This window comes from Trichomycterus rosablanca, chromosome 23 (genome assembly GCF_030014385.1).
Source record: "Trichomycterus rosablanca isolate fTriRos1 chromosome 23, fTriRos1.hap1, whole genome shotgun sequence".
Classification (NCBI taxonomy): domain Eukaryota; kingdom Metazoa; phylum Chordata; class Actinopteri; order Siluriformes; family Trichomycteridae; genus Trichomycterus; species Trichomycterus rosablanca.
In genome coordinates this window covers 11030621-11052066 of record NC_086010.1, presented here as the reverse complement: position 1 = coordinate 11052066, position 21446 = coordinate 11030621, and the positions used below count along the sequence as shown (strand labels likewise).

The window sequence follows — 21446 nt, the reverse complement described above, 5'->3', positions numbered from 1 at the left end:
AAGGTACCGGACTGGTAACCAAAAGGTCGCTGGTTCAATCCCCGCCACTGTTAGGTTGTCACTGTTGGGCCCTTGAGCAAGGCTGTGGATAAAGGCGTTTGCTAAATGCCGTAAATGTGAGTGCATGAATGTGAATGTACCTGTGTAAGTTCCCGGTGGTGAGCTAGCGTAACAGACCACTGCGGCACTACATGAGCGCCTAAAGCGTATTAATTTCACATATAATGGACATTTAAAATTAGTTAGCAAATGAGTCTTAATAACTTAAAAAGTATTATTATCACTGTTTCCATTTTTTAATAACCCCAAAAAAGCTTCTGTACATGTTGGAGGGGGCATGTTGGTAGCCTGCAGCCCCCGTGCCAGTATTGGTATACTTGCAAACTGAATCACTGTCCGAAACGACTCTTTTCAAACGAATCATTCATTGGAATCGAATCAGCGAGCTGTGCTCTTATCTATGGTAAAGATTCATTCGTTCTACTCACACAAACGAATCGGTTCATTCGTGAAAGAGATTCATTCGTGGTTCAATCCTTAAAAACCAATCAGAGCTTCCGAATTCAGATTCTGGGAGGAATTTCAATCTCGCTGTTGATTGGTTGTTGAGGCATAAGTGACAGTTTAGTGAACGAATTACCAGTTTCAGCTTTTTACCGGGAAAGCCAAAAGAATGAACGATCTAAGACGGTTTTCATTATTTTGGTGGACAAACACAGTTGGAAATGGATTTATATATTCTGGAAATATTCTGGAAACATATAAGGTGGCCTTCAGTAGGGCTGCAACTAATTATTTTAGTAGTCGACTAATCTGACGATTATTTTTTCGATTAGTCGACTAGTCAACGATTATTTATGTCATACCCTCCATCTCTGCCTTAACATAACAAAACTCTGTTATGTTATTTAAGTTCCAATATCAAATTAAAATAATGACCCATGAAACATGAATATGAAACTTAAGCTTGATAGTTTAATTAAATATATTAAACATTAATACACAATCACAATAAAAAAAATCAATGAAATAAGAAAGCTTTGGACAGCATTAGAAACTGTTATGTTTCAGAAGTTATCACTCTGGAAGTCAAAAACATTTATAACATGTTGTTGAGAAACATGTGAATGCTGTCTGTGAAGACCTCAGCCATCTGAGGGGTGCATGAACCTCTTCTCATCCACACTCCATTGCTTAGTGCTATTAATAGAAAGAGCAAAAGAGAAAGCTGTTTTAATTATCACAAACTGAAGGCTATGTATCATAGTTTATTACAAATAGTGTACTGGCTATGCCAACTAAACCATAACAGGTTAAATATCTTAACTGAATTATCTGCTGAGCTAACTAGCTATCATTAAGTGAAGGAGGCTTATTATTTAGAATGAATGCTCTCATTAACGAGAGTAAAAAATATGGAAGACGAGACAAGGTAACGTTAGGCTATAATGTTAAGTTATATAACGTTACTCATATAAATTACTGATTAACTATTGCACTTAATAAGTTAGCTAGCTAACAAACCTGAAAAATAGCGAACTTTTAGAAAGTTGTCCGACAAGTACTCTAGCATTAACAAACATTAACTACGTTGGTTAAAGCACGAGCGTTCAGCTCGTTTCTTTGGGTTATTTTGGCTGAAATACTTTAGAAAGTTTCGGTCTCTTTATCTTTGCTTCTCTGTGTTCATAAACTCCCCACTGCGCTATGGAAGCGATGCTGCGCCCCCTGCAGTTCCAGTAGTGCGTTGCAATAATAACGACGCGTCGACAATGAAATTCCACGTCGACAAATTTTTATAGTCGACGTTATCGATTATGTCGATCAATCGTTACAGCCCTAGCCTTCAGGTAAGCAGCGGTTATGATTTTATGCTGCTGTGTGGTTGATCTGGGTCGCGGTGCTGTTGGTTAACGTGCACTTTCATTTTGCAATTATAGCAAAGCATTATCAAATATTCAACTTTCTTGGGATATTTTTGATGCTCATTTATTTGAAGTAAAACGTAAAAAGTAAAAAAGTCAAATTGTCAATAATAACACAAATACAACCTTATAATACAAAATATAAACACTGTAAATCAGTCAGAATTTATCAGAACTACCAAATTTTGTGTTTTTAAGATAACTTAAGATAAACAATATAAGTTAAAATATGGGCGGTGGCCCGCTATTGTACTTTAAGTTTACATTATATCGTATCGTATATCGCCACTTCTCAAGAGCATATCGAGATATGAGTTTTTTAGTCATATCGCCCAGCCCTAGTCCATGACTGTGTTTGACATTAAACTTATGATCTGATGAATGTGTAATGAATGTAACCAAAGTGTGTAAAACATGACGTTAAAATCCTAATAAATAAATAAAATTACATTTCAAGTATCAGTATAAAACTAGCATGGTACATCATCCATGATTTCCAGCTGTGAGATGAAAAAGCATATAGGACGGTGCAATCAGTGGGTGGGACAGTAAAAGTAAGGGAAATAGTTTGGCTCATGTACTTGTTTCTCTGGAATGTGATCCACCAATATTTTGACTTCTCCTTTGGAAACAGCTGTGTTTCCTTTTTCAAAGATATTTTTTCCTTATTTATCTGATCCCTTAGGAGAAATCTATCTCTGCCGTCTGACAGTGGCTTCCTCCTCTACATCTGCCCCTTTGGCAAGCCCTCAGCTCACACAAACACACACGCTCGCACACACACACACCTGCTACAGCACACAGATTACTCTCGCAGGTCTCCAGATGTAACACAAACGGCGGGGTTGTTACTGTTAATGAGAACTCCAAGAAACGGGATAAGTTCAAATTACCCGACAGGTAAAATAAGCAGTAACTTATATTCAAATTAAAAAGTTGTTTCTACACTCACTGTCCATTTTATCAGCTCCACTTACCATATAGAAGCACTTTGTAGTTCCACAATTACTGACTGTAGTCCATCTGTTACTCTGCATGCTTTGTTAGCCCCCTTTCATGCTGTTCTTCAATAGTAAGGACTCTCCCAGGACCACTACAGAGCAGGTATTATTTGGGTGGTGGATCATTCTCAGTACTGCAGCGACACTGACATGGTGGTGGTGTGTTAGTGTGTGTTGTGCTGGTATGAGTGGATAAGACACATCACTACCTGTCACTGCTGGACTGAGAATAGTCCACCAACCAAAAATATATCCAGCCAACAGCGCCCCGTGGGCAGCGTCCTATGACCACTGATGAAGGTCTAGAAGATGACCAACTCAAACAGCAGCAATAGATGAGCGATCGTCTCTGACTTTACCTCTACAAGGTGGACCGACTAGGTAGGAGTGTCTAATAGAGTGGACAGTGAGTGGACATGGTATTTAAAAACTCCAGCAGCACTGCTGTGTCTGATCCACTCATACCAGCACAACACACACTAATACACCACCACCATGTCAGTGTCAGTGCAGTGCTGAGAATGATCCAACACCTAAATAATACCTGCTCTGTGGTGGTCCTGACCATTGAAGAACAGTGTGAAATCAGGGCAAAAAAAAACATTCATAGAAACAGATGCTTCTATATGTTAAGTGGAGCTGATCAAATGTGCATACTGCACTGAATATTTAAAACTTAAGTGGCATAGTGGCTAAACAGGCAGTGTTGGTGTTGCACAAGTTCAAGCATTGTCTCTGAACACCCCTAATGTGAAGTCTGACATGCTCTTACCATATTTGCTTGGGTTTCCTCCGGGAACTGTAGTTTTCACCCACCTGCCAAAAATGTGCCAGCAGACGAATTGACCACTGCATATTACCCCTAGGTGTGCATTCCTGCCTGTGCAGTATTTTAGGATGGGCTTTGAATTCACCCTGGACGGACCATGATGGAGCCGTTACTAATAGAGCCGTTACTAAGCCGGTATACTACTGGGACAGTGGGACAGTGGTAGCCCAGTGGGTAGGTTTGGGCTATCAATTGGAAGATTGTTGGTTTAAATCCAGCTTCTGCTATGCATCCACTGTGGGGCCTTGAGCAAGACTCTTAACCCTGTCTGCTCCAGGGGCGCCGTACAATGGCTGACCCTGCGCTCTGACCCCAGCTTCCAGACAACAGCAGGGATATGTGGAAAAATGTTGTTGCACTATACACTGTAGAACTTTTGCCTGAATCTTTTCACAATATTATGTACGATAGATGGGAAAAGGTCTTATCTATTTTTGGTACTATATTTATTTATGCATAGCCAATTAGTCTTCCCTTCTATGTATACACCATGACCCCTTCTTATTTGCCTACACTCAAGTGGATTCACATGTGAGACCAGTCTCACGCATGGAGAGTCACACACTAATCTCCCCATTCCTCCACTTCTGTACAGACGCCTTGGACTACTAACCAGGGTCCTTACACAGTGTTGAGGACCCCACTTCCTTCTTAATACAGTTTTTTTTTTTCCCCACCCAGCAGACAAGTGGCCAATTCTGTCTGCTGCAGGCACTGCCAATTGTGTCTGCTAGGGGGCACCCAGCTTATTTGCATCTTGCACTGAGAAGTGTTCTTTTTAAACTAATGAACAATTCTCTAATGAAGTTGGGCATAAAGTGCTTGCAAAGACAGAGCATTTTGAATATTCTATAAACTCTGCACTCTTATTTTGGCTAGTCCCAACTTTTTTTAGAGTATGTTGTAGATACCAAATTTCTGTTCTTTGTACTTTTGACTTAAAGGTACATAAAGGTTCAAGACAATGAAGAAATTACTGATTATTCTTGTTTATACTGCATTAGACAAGATGTTCCAACTTTTTTGGAACTGGGGTTTGAATATGTTATAACAAAGGGTTTAAAATTGAAACAGATGTCTATTTACATCAGTGTGGGGGTCAGAAATCTGTAAAAAATTAGTAATACTAAGCACCAGTCAATAAAATACATGCTTTAAAAACTGTGGATGCTCAAGATAGATACACCAATCAGCCATAACATTAAAACCACCTCCTTGTTTCTACACTCACTATCCATTTTATCAGCTCCACTTACCATATAGAAGCACTTTGTAGTTCTACAATTACTGACTGTAGTCCGTCTGTTTCTCTACATACTGCTTTCACCCTGTTCTTCAATGGTCAGGACCACTACAGAGCAGGTATTATTTAGGTGGTGGCTCATTCTCAGCACTGCAGTGACACTGACATGGTGGTGGTGTGTTAGTGTGTGTTGTGCTGGTATGAGTGGATCAGACACAGCAGCGCTGCTGGAGTTTTCATATACTGTGTCCACTCACTGTCCACTCTATTAGACACTCCGACCTAGTCGGTCCACCTTGTAGATGTAAAGTCAGAGACGATCGCTCATCTATCGCTGCTGTTTGATTTGTGTCACAGGACGCTGACTATGGGCCACTGTTGGCTGGATATTTTTGGTTGGTGGACTATTCTCAATCCAGCAGTGACAGTGAGTTGTTTAAAAACCCCAGCAGTGCTGCTGTGTCTGATCCACTCATACCAGCACAACACACACTAACACACCACCACCATGTCAGTGTCAGTACAGTACTGAGATTGATCTACCACCTAAATAATACCTACTCTGTAGTGGTCCTGTGGGGGTCCTGACCATTGAAGAACAGCATGAAAGGGGGCTAACAAAGCATGCAGAGAAACAGATGGACTACAGTCAGTAATTGTAGAACTACAAAGTGCTTCAATATGGTAAGTGGAGCTGATTTAATGGACAGTGAGTGTAGAAACAAGGAGGTGGTTTTAATGTTATGGCTGATCGGTGTAAATTGAAAGCTTAACAGACATGAATAAATGTGCTGCATAGTTTGATTTTCAAACATTTTACTCGTTTCGGTAAAAACCCTAACCCATACCTGTACAATACCACAGATCAAAACACTAAATTCCTTTCTGTCTTTTGCAGTGAGCCAAAATCCCCTACTGACACACAGGTATGAGCTACTGACCACTGCCATACAGATAAGGTCTGATCCACATGCAGATAGTTGCTGGTTGTTAGAGCCATTAGGATGAGGACATTCAGAGGATTTAGACGTCTTTTAGCAGCTGTAATTATCCCAAATGACCTTAAAACAAGCCCTGTATTATATTATAGATCATTTTGTACTGCAGAATGTAAAATAAACAGAAAAAAGTACCAAGTTATTAGAATTCTTGCTATATAAAACACCTAGCTAACATTTTTCCTACAAAGAAAAATTCCAAAAAAGATGGGACAACTATTATTCACCGATCAGACAAAACATTAAAACCACCTCCTTGTTTTTACACTCACTGTCCATTTTATCAGCTCCACTTACCATATAGAAGCACTCTGTAGTTCTACAATTACTGACTGAAGTCCATCTGTTTCTGTGCATGCTTTGTTAGCTCCCTTTCATGCTGTTCTTCAATAGTAAGGACTCTCCCAGGACCACCACAGAGCAGGTATTATTTAGGTGGTGGATCATTCTCAGCACTGCAGTGACAATGACATGGTGGTGGTGTGTTAGTAAGTGTTGTGCTGGTATGAGTGGATCAGACACAGCAGCACTGTTGGAGTTTTTAAACACCTCACTGTCACTGCTGGATTAAGAATAGTCCACCAACCAAAAAAATATCCAGCCAACAGCGTGCCGTGGGCAGCGTCCTGTGACCACTGATGAAGGTCTAGAAGATGACCAACTCAAACAGCAGCAATAGATGAGCGATCGTCTCTGACTTTACATCTACAAGGTGAAGCAACTAGGTAGGAGTGTCTAATAGAGTGGACAGTGAGTGGACACGGTATTTGAAAACTCCAGGAGCGCTGCTGTGTCTGATCCACTCATACCAGCACAACACACACTAACACACCACCACCATGTCAGTGTCACTAAAGTGCTGAGAATGATCCACCACCTAAATAATACCTGCTCTGTAGTGGTCCTGTGGGGGTCCTGACCATTGAAGAACAGGGTGAAAGCAGGCCAAAAATAGTATGTAGAGTAAAATGGACAGTGAGAGTAGAAACAAGGAGGTGGTTTTAATGTTGTGGCTGATCAGTGTATAACTGACTCGTGCAGAGTGTAGTCAAGTGAAGTCAAGAGTAATCAAAGTACTCTTTAACTCGACCCAACTGGGGGAAGTGTAGCAGCTTCTGTAGAGGCTTGATTCCTTTTCCAGGTTAAATACCTGGATCAGTATTGTAAAGAAATATCCAGGGTGGCCTAGTTTTCCACACCCTGCTGCATTTTGTATTGCAGATCTATTTATCCAGCATATAAAATAGATGGAAAAATGGAAGACTTGAAATGACATTACCTCTTTAACCCAGCAGTGCTGTTTAATAAATAGAACCTCCTTAAAGACTTCATCTTTAAATTAAAGCGGGTTTTTACGTTCGCTGAATTTGGAATTTACTTGAATGTCCTTTGGGGTTTTCAGGTTGAACTAAAACTCTAAACTGGAGTTAACTATCAATTACATTCCTCAGTTACACACAACAATTAAACTGCAAGAGCCTTTAATTATGTGAGATGGAGGAATTTAAATGTTAAGAGAGGTTAAAAGGGCCCCTTTGGTTGCCTACGATGTTGAAATGTAATACACAATTATGAACCGTTTAAACCTGTTAGCAATGTGAATGCCTGAACTTAGAAGGACATTGACCATATAAGACTAGACCAGTGACATACGCACTATTAAGATTTGTTGGGGCGCCCAGGTGGCACAGCGGGATAATCCGCTAGCACATCAGCACTGGGGTACTGAACTTTAGCTCTGCTACCGGCCATACCTCTAGCGGGTATAATTGGCAGTGCCTGCAGCAGACAAAATTGGCCATTATACACTGATCAGCCATAACATTAACACCACCTCAATTTTATCGGCTTCACTTACCATATAGAAGCACTTTGCAGTTCTACAATTACTGACTGTAGTCCATCTGTTTCTCTGCATGCTTTGTTAGCCCTCTTTCATGCTGTTCTTTAATGGTTAGGACCCCCACAGGACCACTACAGAACCACTACAGAGTAGCTATTATTCGGGTGGTGGTATGAGTGGATCAGACAGCAATGCTGATGGAGTTTTTAAACACCTCACTGTCCCTGCTGGACTGAGAATAGTCCACCAACCAAAAATATATTCAGCCATAGATGAGCAATCGTCTCTGACTTTACATCTACAAGGTGGACCAACTAGGTAGGAGTGTCTAATAGAGTGGACAGTGAGTGGACACGGTATTTCAAAACTCCAGCAGCGCTGCTGTGTCTGATCCACTCATACCAGCACAACACACACTAACACACCACCACCATGTCAGTGTCAGTGCAGTGCTGAGAATGATCCACCACCCAAATAATACCTGCTCTGTGGTGGTCCTGTGGGGGTCCTGACCATTGAAGAACAGGGTGAAAGCAGGCTAAAGGGATGTAGAGAAACAGACGGACTACAGTCAGTAATTGTAGAACTACAAAGTGCTTCTATATGGTAAGTGGAGCTGATAAAATGGACAGTGAGTGTAGAAACAAGAAGGTGGTTTAATGTTATGGCTGATCAGTGTATGTCTGCCAGGTGGGAAAATGGCCAGACTGAAAAGTGGGTGGGGTCATCAACGTTGTTTAAGGACCCTGGTTAGTAGCCCGAGGCGCCAGTACAGAAAGTGGAGGAGCACGGAGATTAGCGCGTGGCTCTCTTGGTTTCCAGGACAGGAACTAAGAACTGTTATTTAATATAAACCCCATCTCTGATAAAGTTGGGACACTTTGTAAAAATGCTTTAAAAAGAAAAATATGTGATTTTTTTAATCCTCTATTTTTATTTAACTAACAAAAGTAAAAAAGAAAATCTTTTTAATATTTTTGTAAACAAATTTAGAATTTAATGCCTGAAATACACTCCAAAAATGATTGGACAGAGGCAAAATAAGAGTGAGAAGTCTATAGAATAATTAAGTGAGGGAATCATGAGTGGGTATGAAATTAGGATCCACCAAAGGATCAGTCCTTAAGTACATAAAGGCGGTCTAAGACTGTGAAGTATTAAAATGTGTTTATATTTACAAAATACAATGAATTTTTATCAGTTAAATAAAGATTCAAGAGCATTCACAACAAATCACAGATTCCTCTTATTGCATTGTGCAAAACGTCCCAACTTCTCTGAAAATAGAGCTTGTAGAGACATTATTTTGTGTAACAGATTTTTGTAGCACTCAGGCTCAGACACTGGTTTGTGGTAAGGCGGTCTAGTCCATGCCAAGAATTTAATGGTGAGTGGAATTGCCATTTCTTCATAACCTAAGAAAAGTTTCTGCTTGTGGCAAAATATGCTTTATTGTCTCATCCACTATATACTAATCAGCCATAACATTAAAACCACCTCCTTGTTTCTACACTCATTGTCCATTTTATCAGCTCCACTTACCATATAGAAGCACTTTGTAGTTCTACAATTACTGACTATAGTCCATCTGTTTCTCTGCATGCTTTGTTAGCCCCCTTTCATGCTGTTCTTCAATGGTCAGGAATCTCCCAGGACCACTACAGAGCAGGTATTATTTGGGTGGTGGATCTTTCTCAGCACTGCAGTGACACTCACATGGTGGTGGTGTGTCCTGTGGGCAGCGTCCTATGACCACTGATGAAGGTCTAGATGATGACCAATGGGTAGGAATTAAAGGTAGAAATCTAAGCATTATGAACCCCTCTGGCCTCTTCTCTACTTCACCATTTAATCCAGTCACATCTCTCGTTCAATACTGAGTGGGTTAATGACAAAACCATAACAATAGGGGAGCCAGAGGTTACATATGTGAAATCACTAAACCAGACCTACAATAGCTGAGAACTTTATTCACAAACTTTGAGATCTCTAAAAATACCCTTTACGTTTGTCAGTACTGACCGGTTGCTTAGTAGGCCTACCTTTTATGTTTACAAACCTATAGTGAGTCTTTGTTTACTGTAAACCTAGAACCCAACACTGGTGTGAAGTGTAATGGTTTGAATGGTATTTCCATTATTTAATAGTTTTTATCTAATGAATTGGTCACCTGCATTTGGATCAGTTATTTCATACACCGATCAGCCATAACATTAAAACCTCCTTGTTTCTACACTCTCTGTCTATTTTATCAGCTCCACTTACCACATAGAAGCACTTTGAAGTTCTACAATTACTGACTGTAGTCCATCTGTTTCTCTACATACTTTTTCAACCTGCTTTCACCCTGTTCTTCAATGGCCAGGACCCCCACAGGACCACCACAGAATAGATATTATTTTGGTGGTACAACTCCAGTGCTGCTGGAGGTTTTAAATACCTTGTCCACTCACTGTCCACTCTATTAGACACTCCTACCTAGTTGGTTCACCTTGTAGATGTAAAGTCAGAGATCATCACTCATCTATTGCTGCTGTTTGAGCTGGTCATCTTCTAGACCTTCATCAGTGGTCACAGGATGCTGCCCACAGGGCACTGTTGGCTGGATATTTTTGGTTGGTGAACTATTGTCAGTCCAGCAGTGACAGTGAGGTGTTTAAAAACTCCAGCAGTGGTGCTGTGTCTTATTCACTCATACCAGCACAACACACACTAACACACCACCACCATGTCAGTGTCACTACAGTGCTGAGAATGATCCTCCACCCAAATAATACCTACTCTGTAGTGGTCCTGGGAGAGTCCTGACCATTGAAGAACAGCATGAAAGGGGGCTAACAAAGCATGCAGAGGCATTAGGTACTCCAAATTGCCACTTGATTTAAGTGACAAATAGTATTTAGGTGTGTGATTGACTGTGTTGGATTCCCAAGACTTGTGATGGATTGGTGCTCTGTCCAGTGTGTAAATATCAACTAATAAATGAATCTTGATACATAAATTAATGATTAAAGACTAATTTTGCACCATGCCAAGCTTGTATTCCTGATTCCTGCTTTGCTCCATGTTCTTTATATAGACGTTAGACCCATAGTAACCATGTCTAAGACATAGTGGCTACTAAAGATGGTTATGAAGATCTAATTATTTGACATATACAAGTCAAGCAAGTGTTCAAAAGTCATTTGTGAGTCAGTGACCCACATTCTCTGTAAAAAAAAACTGATGTGCTGATGGATTGGTATAATTTGCCCTCATAGAAGCAGCTTTGAGAAGAATTAATAGAAATATCTCAGCTGTGCACAACAAAGGCAACATTGAGCCTTAAGTGCAGATACAAAACACTAAAAGGGACCATTGTTTTTAAAAATACACCTTATGTCCATAATATCATGGTAAAAGAGCAACCAGGTGTATGCTGGTCTTGCATTTTGCTGGTCTCACATTTGGTGGTCAGCTGAACCAGTTTCTTTATTTGTCCTTTAGCTCTTCGGCTTTGGACTGAAAAATTTCCATCCCTTAGCTGTGTGTACTCTATGTTGTCAAAAGTATCTGGACAACCCTGCTCAGTATAAAGCTCAGGTGTTTTAGCCACATCCATTACTGACAGGTTATAAATATGCAACCTTAACCCAACTGACCTTTAGGAAAGAATTGTTAACCAGACCTTCTCATTTACCATCAAACCTTAGCAAAGGTCTTGTTAAAAGTCTTCCCAAAAGTTGGAGGCTGTATATAATACGTATATACACCGACCAGGCATAACATTATGACCACTGACAGGTGAAGTGAATAACATTTATTATCTCTTCATCACGGCACCTGTTAGTAGGTGGGATATATTAGGCAGCAAGTGAACATTTTATCCTCAAAGTTGATGTGTTAGAAGCAGGAAAAATGGAAAGCGTGAGGATTTGAGCGAGTTTGACAAGGGCCAAATTGTGATGGCTAGACGACTGCCATTATTTTTTAAAACTCACCTATGGACAAATATTTCCTCAGATAACTTCTGTATTAGACCTGCAGAGGAGAGATTCATGGTGCTGAGGAACATGCAGCACGTCTTTAACCCTTTAATCATGTCAACAAGAACTCAACTTATCCAACTTATTATTAATGATTTTTCAGCTGTTGGCTTCAAGTTAGAAATGATGTTTTCTTAAAGTAAAAATACCAATATTTTTTTAGTTTAACACATGCCATTCAGTGAGTAGATACAGCCCAAAAAAGATTATTTAAATACAGCTTATTTTACTCAAATATTTTGATTTAAGTTAATGGTTGAACAGATCATTAAAGGGTTAAAAGTGCCACACGTTTTGTTAAACTGTCTTGAGTTTTGCTTTAAATTAATTGTGCTAAAATTGTTTTTTTGTTATTGAAATATACTACCCAAATAAAAAAATGGGACAGTATAGAAAATGCAAATAAAATAGATGCAGAATAGATGCAGTGTTTCTTACATTTACATCAACTCACATTCTAAAAACGTTGGAACAGGAACATTTAGGGCTAGTAATAAGTTAAAAAAACAACCAAATAATGTCATGATTTCAAACAGGTGATGTCAACAGTTGATTATGATCATGAATTGGCACAAATCATGTTCAGATGAAAGGAAGAAAACAGGTTAATTGTTAAGGTGGTTTACAGGCTTAAAAGAACAATATTCATATTTAAAATGACCGCTTCCATTTATACTAACAGCATTTACTTTTACTTCTACTTTTAATACTTAAGTACATTTAATATCAAATTACTTTTGATACTTAAGTACATTAAAAATCAGATACTTTTAGACTTTTACTCAAGTAATATTCTAAAAGGTGACTTTTACTTCTATCAAAGTAAATTTCTGGTGAGATACTTGTACTTTTACTCAAGTATGGCCTTCCGGTACTTTATACACCACTGGTTGTTGGTTCCAGCCAGGCTGGTTTGAGTCCTGAGACAAAAACTGATTAAATTACATGATGCATTTATGTCAAAACACCTCGTGTCTAAAAGAACTGAGAACATTTCCAGGAACCCACACATCTCTAAACAGCTTGATGACAGGCTTGTTTAGATAAATCTCTTGAGGACTGAGTCGAAAGTGAAACATTTTGGATGACAAGTCACCACATGCTTTTTGTAATAAACATGCTTTTAAGACTAATTACAGTCATTTTTCTTTGTCATTTTCTCATATTGCAACTACAGTGGTACCTTGAAACATAAGGATGTCTGGGAAACCTTTTAATGCGTTCCATGGTCCTGTGGAACTGCATATATTTACATTTTCAGCATTTAGCAGACGCTTTTATCCAAAGCGACTTACACAATGAGCGGAACACGATGAGCAATTGAGGGTTAGGGGCCTTGCTCAGGGACCCAACAGTGGCAACTTAGTGGTGGCGGGGCTTGAACCGGCAACCTTCTGTTTGCTAGTCCAGTACCTTAACCACTGAGCTATCACTGGCCCTATAAGCCTATATCAATATATATCAATAAATACAATAGAATAAAACCTGCACTTTATCTTTAATTCTTTATTGTTTCCTTATGCTTCTTAATCTTGGAGATGATTGATTCCATTCAGTAAAGGCGCATTCGCATGAGAAGCGGCACATTAGGTTTGGCTCTGCTTTTTAACAATAAGCATTTTAGACTCTCTTACAATTTCTCAGAACCTCGAGCTATAACACAAGTTTAAAAGTGAAACAGGAGGAAAATCCAGCTAAACACAGATACAGTACATGTAGATGCTTTCAGGGTGAATCTGATGGTTATTCCACACAAATGCAGATTTGTCTCATATTCGCACTTTGATGACGTTTTACTGCATTGAATTTGAAATAAAAAAAAATTAAAGAAACTGAAAAGGTTGAGTTTAAGGGAAACGTTGAGTTTAAGGGTACAAATATTTCTCATTGAAGGGCGTTGAGATTTTAAGTTTAAGGGACGTTGAGTTGTATTGTACTGTACTGTTTTTATTTCAAGCTAATTAAAAAGGGGTTTTAGAAAATTAATGGTCTGGTCATGTGATCCCTTCAACCATCTGTATGTTTTGGTGGTTTCTCCCTCTTTAGCGTGTCCAATTGCATCGTGCTTCCTCTCTGCATATGCCGATCCCTGCTCTGACCGAGAAGATCGAAGCTAACCCACGCCCCCTCCGGCACGTGGGCAGCAAGCCGTACGCATCTTATCACCCACACATTGACGAGTGTTGTGCCACCTAGCGTTGTGTACGGAGAGACACAACCTAAGAGCACTCTTTCCTCATCTCTGTGTAGGCGCCTCTAATCAGCCAGCAGAGGTTGTAATTGCACCAGTCTGACAGAGAGAGACCCATATCCGGCTTAGTCCCGCCCATCTGAACAACAGGCCAATCGTTGTTCATGTAGCCACTCAGCCTCAGCCGGCAAGGCAGAGCTGAGATTCGATACGATGTATTCGAGATCCAGCTCTGGTTCCAGCGTGTGTTTTTACCGCTGCGCCACCTGAGCGGCGAGCTTTATAAAGCTAAGACAGAATGGGTTAATTGATAACACATGAGCTGTGACTGAACATAGAGGTCCTTGTTTAAGGGCAAGAAGTTAGAGAGAACTTTGACCTTCTTGTGAGTCTTCAGTAAATTATGACAGACTGGAAAAGAGCATTCAGGTACATCCCAAACGTCTTCACTCATACTTACATAAGGTTCATCCAAAACGTCTTCACTCATACTTCCATTCAAACAGCTGTTTCCCAGTTTATTTCCTTTAAGTCTTTAGAAATGGCTTCTTTACTTTACCCTTCTTTACTACTGTCTTTCTCTTTTTGAAAGAAGAAGTAAAGAGGGTAAGATGGTGTAGATGTGTTGGACTAGTTACCCTTTATGTAGTTAGGATGCATGGAAATCAAATCAGCGCAGAGCATTTTATCCTGGAACGGTGGTATCCGGTTGGACATGTACTTATGTGGCAAGAATGATAGACTGTGCGTCTGGAAAGAAGGACCGGTCATGGCATGTTTGTCTGTGTTTGTGTGTGTGTGTGTGTGTGTGTGTGTGTGTGTGTATTTTAGAGGATGACAAAGCTGTCATCTGACAAAAAGGTATAATGTAATTGCCATTCCTTCTATTTTCCTCTTAGAAGGAAAGAGGAACTGCGTGGAAACACATCTGTCGATGGGATTTGGTGAGAAACTGCTTTGAATAGTGAAACTGTGACCCACCAGGTCTTGATCATTATTTCAGAGTAGATTCTCAGCATGTAGTCTTTTTGTGAAGTGGATTTCACATACAAATGTATTCACCACAAAAGTAAACTTTACTGATCGTTAATTACGGTGTATGTGAGCTGATGTATGATTAGGACCCTGCTAAATTCCTGGTAAAATGTGCTTAGTGCTGAGTCGTGTTTTTAGCTGCTTTAGACTTCGACATCTTGGACATTTTGACTAACCGATTGCTAACTGAATTGCCGTAGGATTGCTTGTGTAACAGACTTTTCTGTGGTGTAGTGTGCTGACAATGTTTGATGTATGTGTTATACGTATTGAGTGCATTCTATAATCAATGGAAAAGTGTGCTTCTCTACACACGTGATCATCTCTATGCTGCGCCTCAATAGAACAAGCCAGTAAAGTACTTTGCTCTCGATAGTTTGTCTATGTACAGTTTATTTCTTGCTTTATAAACTCAGCAAACTCTAAAGACGCTCAGTTACACTAGAACCACCTCATAGTGCAAATTAACCAGTAAACATGAGGCACTAGAATGCTACACAAATTAAGTATGTTAAATCGCTTATACACCGACCAGCCATAACATTAAAACCACCTCCTTGTTTCTACACTCACTGTCCATTTTATCGGCTTCACTTACCATATAGGAGCACTTTGTAGTTCTACAATTACTGACTGTAGTCCATCTATTTCTCTGCATGCTTTGTTAGCCCCCTTTCATGCTGTTCTTCAATGGTCAGGACTCTCCAAGTACCACTACAGAGTAGGTATTATTTGGGTGGTGGATCATTCTCAGCACTGCAGTGACACTGACATGGTGGTGGTGTGTTAGTGTGTGTTGTGCTGGTATGAGTGGACTGTCACTGCTGGACTGAGAATAGTCCACCAACCAAAAATATCCATTCAACAGCGCCCCGTGGGCAGCGTCCTGTGACCACTGATGAAGGTCTAGAAGATGACCAACTCAAACAGCAGCAATAGATGAGCGATCGTCTCTGACTTTACATCTACAAGGTGGACCAACTAGGTAGGAGTGTCTAATAAAGTGGACAGTGAGTGGACACGGTATTTCAAAACTCCAGCAGCGCTGCTGTGTCTGATCCACTCATACCAGCACAACACACACTAACACACCAGCACCATGTCAGTGTCACTGCAGTGCTGAGAATGGTCAGGTGAAAAGCAGGTTAAAAAGCATGTAGAGAAACAGACGGACTATAGTCAGTGATTGTAGAAGTGGAGCTGATAAAATGGACAGTGAGTGTAGAAACAAGGAGGTGGTTTTATTGTTATGGCTGATCAGTGTATATGATATACTATACAAAGGGCCTCAAAATCTAAAATACCTCATTAGCATTCAGATACACTGTATATTTTATTAAAAACAACTTTTATTGTATTTGCTTACCCCCTTGTGTCTCTTTTTTTTGGGCAGTGGAGTATGACCGGGAGTTGTCTCCTCACAGAAGACACCATAAGGAGTTCATGTTTAATCTATCTCAGATCCCAGAGGGAGAATCAGTTGCAGCAGCAGAGTTCAGGATCTACAAGGAGTGTGTGAGCAGTGCTTTCCACAATGAAACCTTTCGACTCAGTGTTTTCCAAGTGGTGGGCGAACATCCAGACAGGTGAGGAAGATGGCTTATCGGTCACCATAATAACATTAACATATAACATTTATATTTATGGCATTTGGTAGACTGTCCGGCACGATGGCTCAGTGGGTAGCACTGTCGCCTCACAGCAAGAAGGTCCTGGGTCCGATCCCTAGACGGGGCGGCCCGGGTCGTTTCTGTGTGGAGTTTGCATGTTCTCCCCGTTTCTGCGTGGGAGTGAGTGGTAGACTATCTAAAGCAAAACGACTTCCAATCGAGAGTTAAAGGCCTTGCTCAGGGGCCCAACAGTGGGGCCTGAACCGAGAACCTTCTGATCTCTGTGATTAATTATTTCATTACTTACGCTGAAAATATAAAAGACATTTAACATTTAATTGGGATTGTAAATGGACAACTGAACATTCCTTAATATCCTTCAGTAGGGATGTAACGATGCACCACAAGACAGTTAAAAATCGATTCACATGTGTAACGATTCAAATCGTTATAATGAATGGATATTCACTTTAAACAGCAGAGGGCACTGGCGCTATTCACCTCGCCTGGTTGACGTCACTACAGGGTTGCCAGGTTCGGAATTTTCCGAATTTTTATTTATGTGAGGATACTTTCTTTATTTGTATTATTTATTTATTTATTTATTTAATGTGGGATTTGTTTTAAAATTTTATTTCAGTTTTTTACACAAAAAGGGAAATATGCAGCATTGTTTTACATAGTTTGTACCTACCTCAGAAATAAAAGGGCATTCATTATTTAGATAAATAAAAGATAAGCACAAATACAGTATTTTATTTTATTTTTTTAAAGAGAAATAATAAAAGGAAACTTTGTCATAATGTGTCTTCAACTTCATTTGGTTTAAAAAATCGGGAAAAAATTGTATCGTAAACCCACTATCGTGAAACGCATTGCATCGTGGGTAGAGTGTATCGTTACATCCCTATCCTTCAGGCTTCTGTGTTCTCATTTGTGTAGTCTTCTTTTTAGCTCACTTCCAATGGGGTTAGGTTAAAGCAGTGATTCTCAACCCACTTGGGGCCCTAGTGAGCCCAGAGGGGGGGTCCCATTGCATTTTATAGAGAGTTAAAAATAATCACCCATAGTACGCTAGCACACCAGAGTTGGGGTTTCGACTACATCGTATCGAATCTCAGCTCTGCCTTCCGACTGGGCTGGGCGACGATTGGCTGTTGTTCATAGGGGTAAAAAGTCGGATCATAGGTCCTCATAACTGGTGCGACTGCGGCCCCTGCTGGCTGACTGATGGCGCCTGCACAGGGCTGAGGAATAATGCCGATGGGGGTGTGACCCTCCGTACACAGTGCCCATCGGTGTATGAACTCGACTCGTGCAGGTGAAAAATGCAGTCTGTACTGACTGTACGTGCCGGAGGGGGCGTATGTCAGTTCAGAGGCGTCCTCGGTCAGCGAAGGGTCGAATCAGTATAGAGGAATCGGGTTAATTGGACACGACCAGAGGCGATTTAATCTGCCTGTGGGCCCCCACGTATAGTTTTCATAAAATCAGTACACAACGCAAGACAACAGAGTTCAGTGGCAGCTCATGGGCCCCAGTACAAATATATATATATACTGTATATATATATAGTAACGTTAAGCAGGTTACACAGATTCCCAAAATCCCTTGCTGTGCACTCACTGTGTAGTGTGATTACATGCATTCTGATATTTTATTGTCTTTTAGTTATTTTTATATTTTACTTAACAAAAACATTGCCGTGTTTTTTTTTACTTTCGTTATCGCGGCACTTTACCGCTAGCATTAGCCACTTGCTACCGTAGAGGGTCGGCTCACCTAGCCGCTGTCCGGTGGGGATGTTACGGGTCTTTTGCTGTGCGGTGGTGGAGGTGTGGGAATAAAGGCACACGACAGGGTCGAGTCACTTTAACTGTTTAGTCAGGACTTCAATGAGCGTTACAGCACTTTAGATCGCCTAGTTCCAGAACCCGAACTTCAATGCTGGGACCATAAGGCGAGACTCATATACAAAACTAACTGCAGAACGTCCGAACGCACATGTATAAACCTGGTGCTGCATTCTGATTGGCTGAGCTGAATGTCACTCACATACTAGCTCTAACGTTCATGTTGCTTAACTGAAACCACCAATCAGTTTTATTATTCGGGGCCCCTGGGCTGAAGCCCAGGTAAGCCCGTGCATTAAATCGCCCCTGGACACGACTAAATTAGGGGAGAAAATTGGGGGGAAAAAAGTGGGAAAAATAGAAAATTAAAAAAATAAATAAAATCACCCATCAATAGGCTAATGGCTTAAGTGAGAGCTCTCTCATGTCATATAAATCTATTTTAAACTACCAATAGCCTATGTTGGGTCTTTGAGAGTGGACAAATGTTTGATTTGCCCACCTCTAAAGTGCAAAGTCGACGGATGGCGATTACTAAATGATTCCAGTACAGTTGTTGATGCAGATCCCACTTAAGTAGACTTAAATAAGGAAGCTCCCAGCACCCGTTCACCTCAAGTAAACCCACTACATCAACCATAATCAGAAACAACCCAGATATTTAACTTCCCCATGAGCAAGAACACAATACCTTTTTGTAAAGGTTGAGAGCCACGGGATTAGCTTGATTATTTGTATATAAAACTATTTTAGTAAGTTTGCACATGTTTTGAATTACTACCAACCACTACCTATTTTTTCCTCTTGGCCGCAGCAGACAGATCTTTATTTAGAATCTGGTACATTATGGGGTCTATGATGCCAGGTTCTGTATATAAAAAAGAGCTGCTAACATCACAGACCTCACACTATACTGAACAATGAGAACTGCATTCTATTCTGTATAGCCATCCTTCTTTTTACCATAAACCCACCTGTGGTCATACGATATGAAAGGTCCGAGAACTAGGCTATGTTCAAATGATTGCTTTTTCTGTCACTTAAGGCAGCATGGATGGAGGACAATGAAATTCTAGCTATAAAATCTCAGATGACTCCCGGCTATTGGCAATTATGAGAATACATTCAACCTCTATGTGCATCGGACATGGTTTGCTTCAATTTATAGTGTTTTTGGGCTCCACCTTTCTAGAAGCAGGTCGGCCAGGACCTATATCCAGATGTAGATCCAATTTGCCACTGATTCCATCAGGCCCTAAACACTCTTTACTATACACTGATCAGCCTTGTTTCTACACTCACTGTCCATTTTATCAACTCCACTTACCATATAGAAGCACCTCGTAGTTCTACAATTACTGACTGTAGTCCATCTGTTTCTCTACATACCTTTTTAACCTGTTTTCACCCTGTTCTTCAATGGTCAGGACCCCCACAGAACCACCACAGAGCAGATATTATTTAGGTGGTGGATCATTCACAGCACTGCAGTGACACTGACATGGTGGTGGTGTGTTAGTGTGTGTTGTGTTGGTATGAGTGGATCAGACACAGCAGCGCTGCTGGAGTTTTTAAATACCGTGTCCACTCACTGTCCACTCTATTAGACACTCCTACCTAGCTCATCTATTGCTGCTGTTTGAGTTGGTCATCTTCTAGACCTTCATCAGTGGTCACAGGACGCTGCCCATGGGGCGCTGTTGGCTGGATATATATTTGATTGGTGGACTATTCTCAGTCCAGCAGTGACAGTGAGGTGTTTAAAAACTCCAGCAGCATTGCTGTGTCTGATCCACTCATACCAGCACAACACACACTAACACACCACCACCATGTCAGTGTCACTGCAGTGCTGAGAGTGATCCACCACCCAAATAATACCTGCTCTGTGGTGGTCCTGGGAGAGTCCTGACCATTGAAGAACAGCATGAAAGGCGGCTAACAAAGCATTCAGAGTAACAGATTGACTACAGTCAGTAATTGTAGAACTACTACTACAAAGTGCTTCGATATGGTTATGGCTGATCGGTGTATATCAATGTTATAAGGTGTGGCAACTTTAAAATCAAGACAGTAATAGCTCAGTGGTTAAGGTACTGGACTAGTAATCAGATGGTTGCTGGTTCAAGCCTTATTATTGTTGGGCTCCTGATTAAGGCCCTTCATTCTCAATTGCTCAAATTGTATTTAGGCTTTGGGTAAAAGTGTCTGGGCCACTATTCCAGAGTTTAGGAACAATAAAAGAAAAAGATCTTCTACCAGACCAACTGTAAGTGATCCTAGGGATTAACAGTAAACCTGCTTCTGTGAAGCAAATTGCTTAAGATGAACTACATTAATTGAGGGGATCAGTCTGATATGCACAAGCCAAACAATTAAAAGCTTTAAATGCAATAAACAAGAGTTTGTAGTCATTGTTGAACTTAAAAGACAGACAAGACCAAAGTAACATGATCAGACTTTAATTATTCCTTCTGGTAAAGATGTGTCATACAGAGTCAAAATTAATTACAAAAAAGTCAAACAGACAGTTAACATGCCCACACACATGCCCAGAGCATGTACTATATACACCGACTAGGTATAACATTATTACTATTGACGGGTGAAGTGAATAACACTGATTATTTCTTCATCACAGCACCTGTTAGTGGGTGGGATATATTAGGCAGCAACTAAACATTTGATCCTCAAAGTTGTTGTGTTAGAAGCAGAAAAGATGGTCAAGCATAAGGATTTGAACGTGTTCCCGGTCTGCAGTGGTCCAAGGAAGGAAAAGTGGTAAACCAGCGACAGGGACATGGGCGGCCAAGGCACACTGATGCACGTGGGGAGAGAAGGCTGGTCTGTGTGGTCCGATCCTACAGACAAGCTACTGTAGCTCAGATTGCTG

At 40.5% G+C, this 21446-nt stretch overlaps 1 protein-coding gene across 1 annotated transcript in view; it reads left to right on the top strand.

Moving 5' to 3' along the window:
* The window catches only part of bmp6 (bone morphogenetic protein 6), a 54713-nt gene that overhangs the window by 8405 nt on the left and 24862 nt on the right, over positions 1 to 21446 (top strand). Inside the window, exon 3 of the mRNA XM_062985249.1 lies at positions 16484 to 16676. Coding sequence (XP_062841319.1) covers positions 16484 to 16676 — 193 coding nt within the window. The remainder of the gene's footprint in view (positions 1 to 16483; positions 16677 to 21446) is intronic.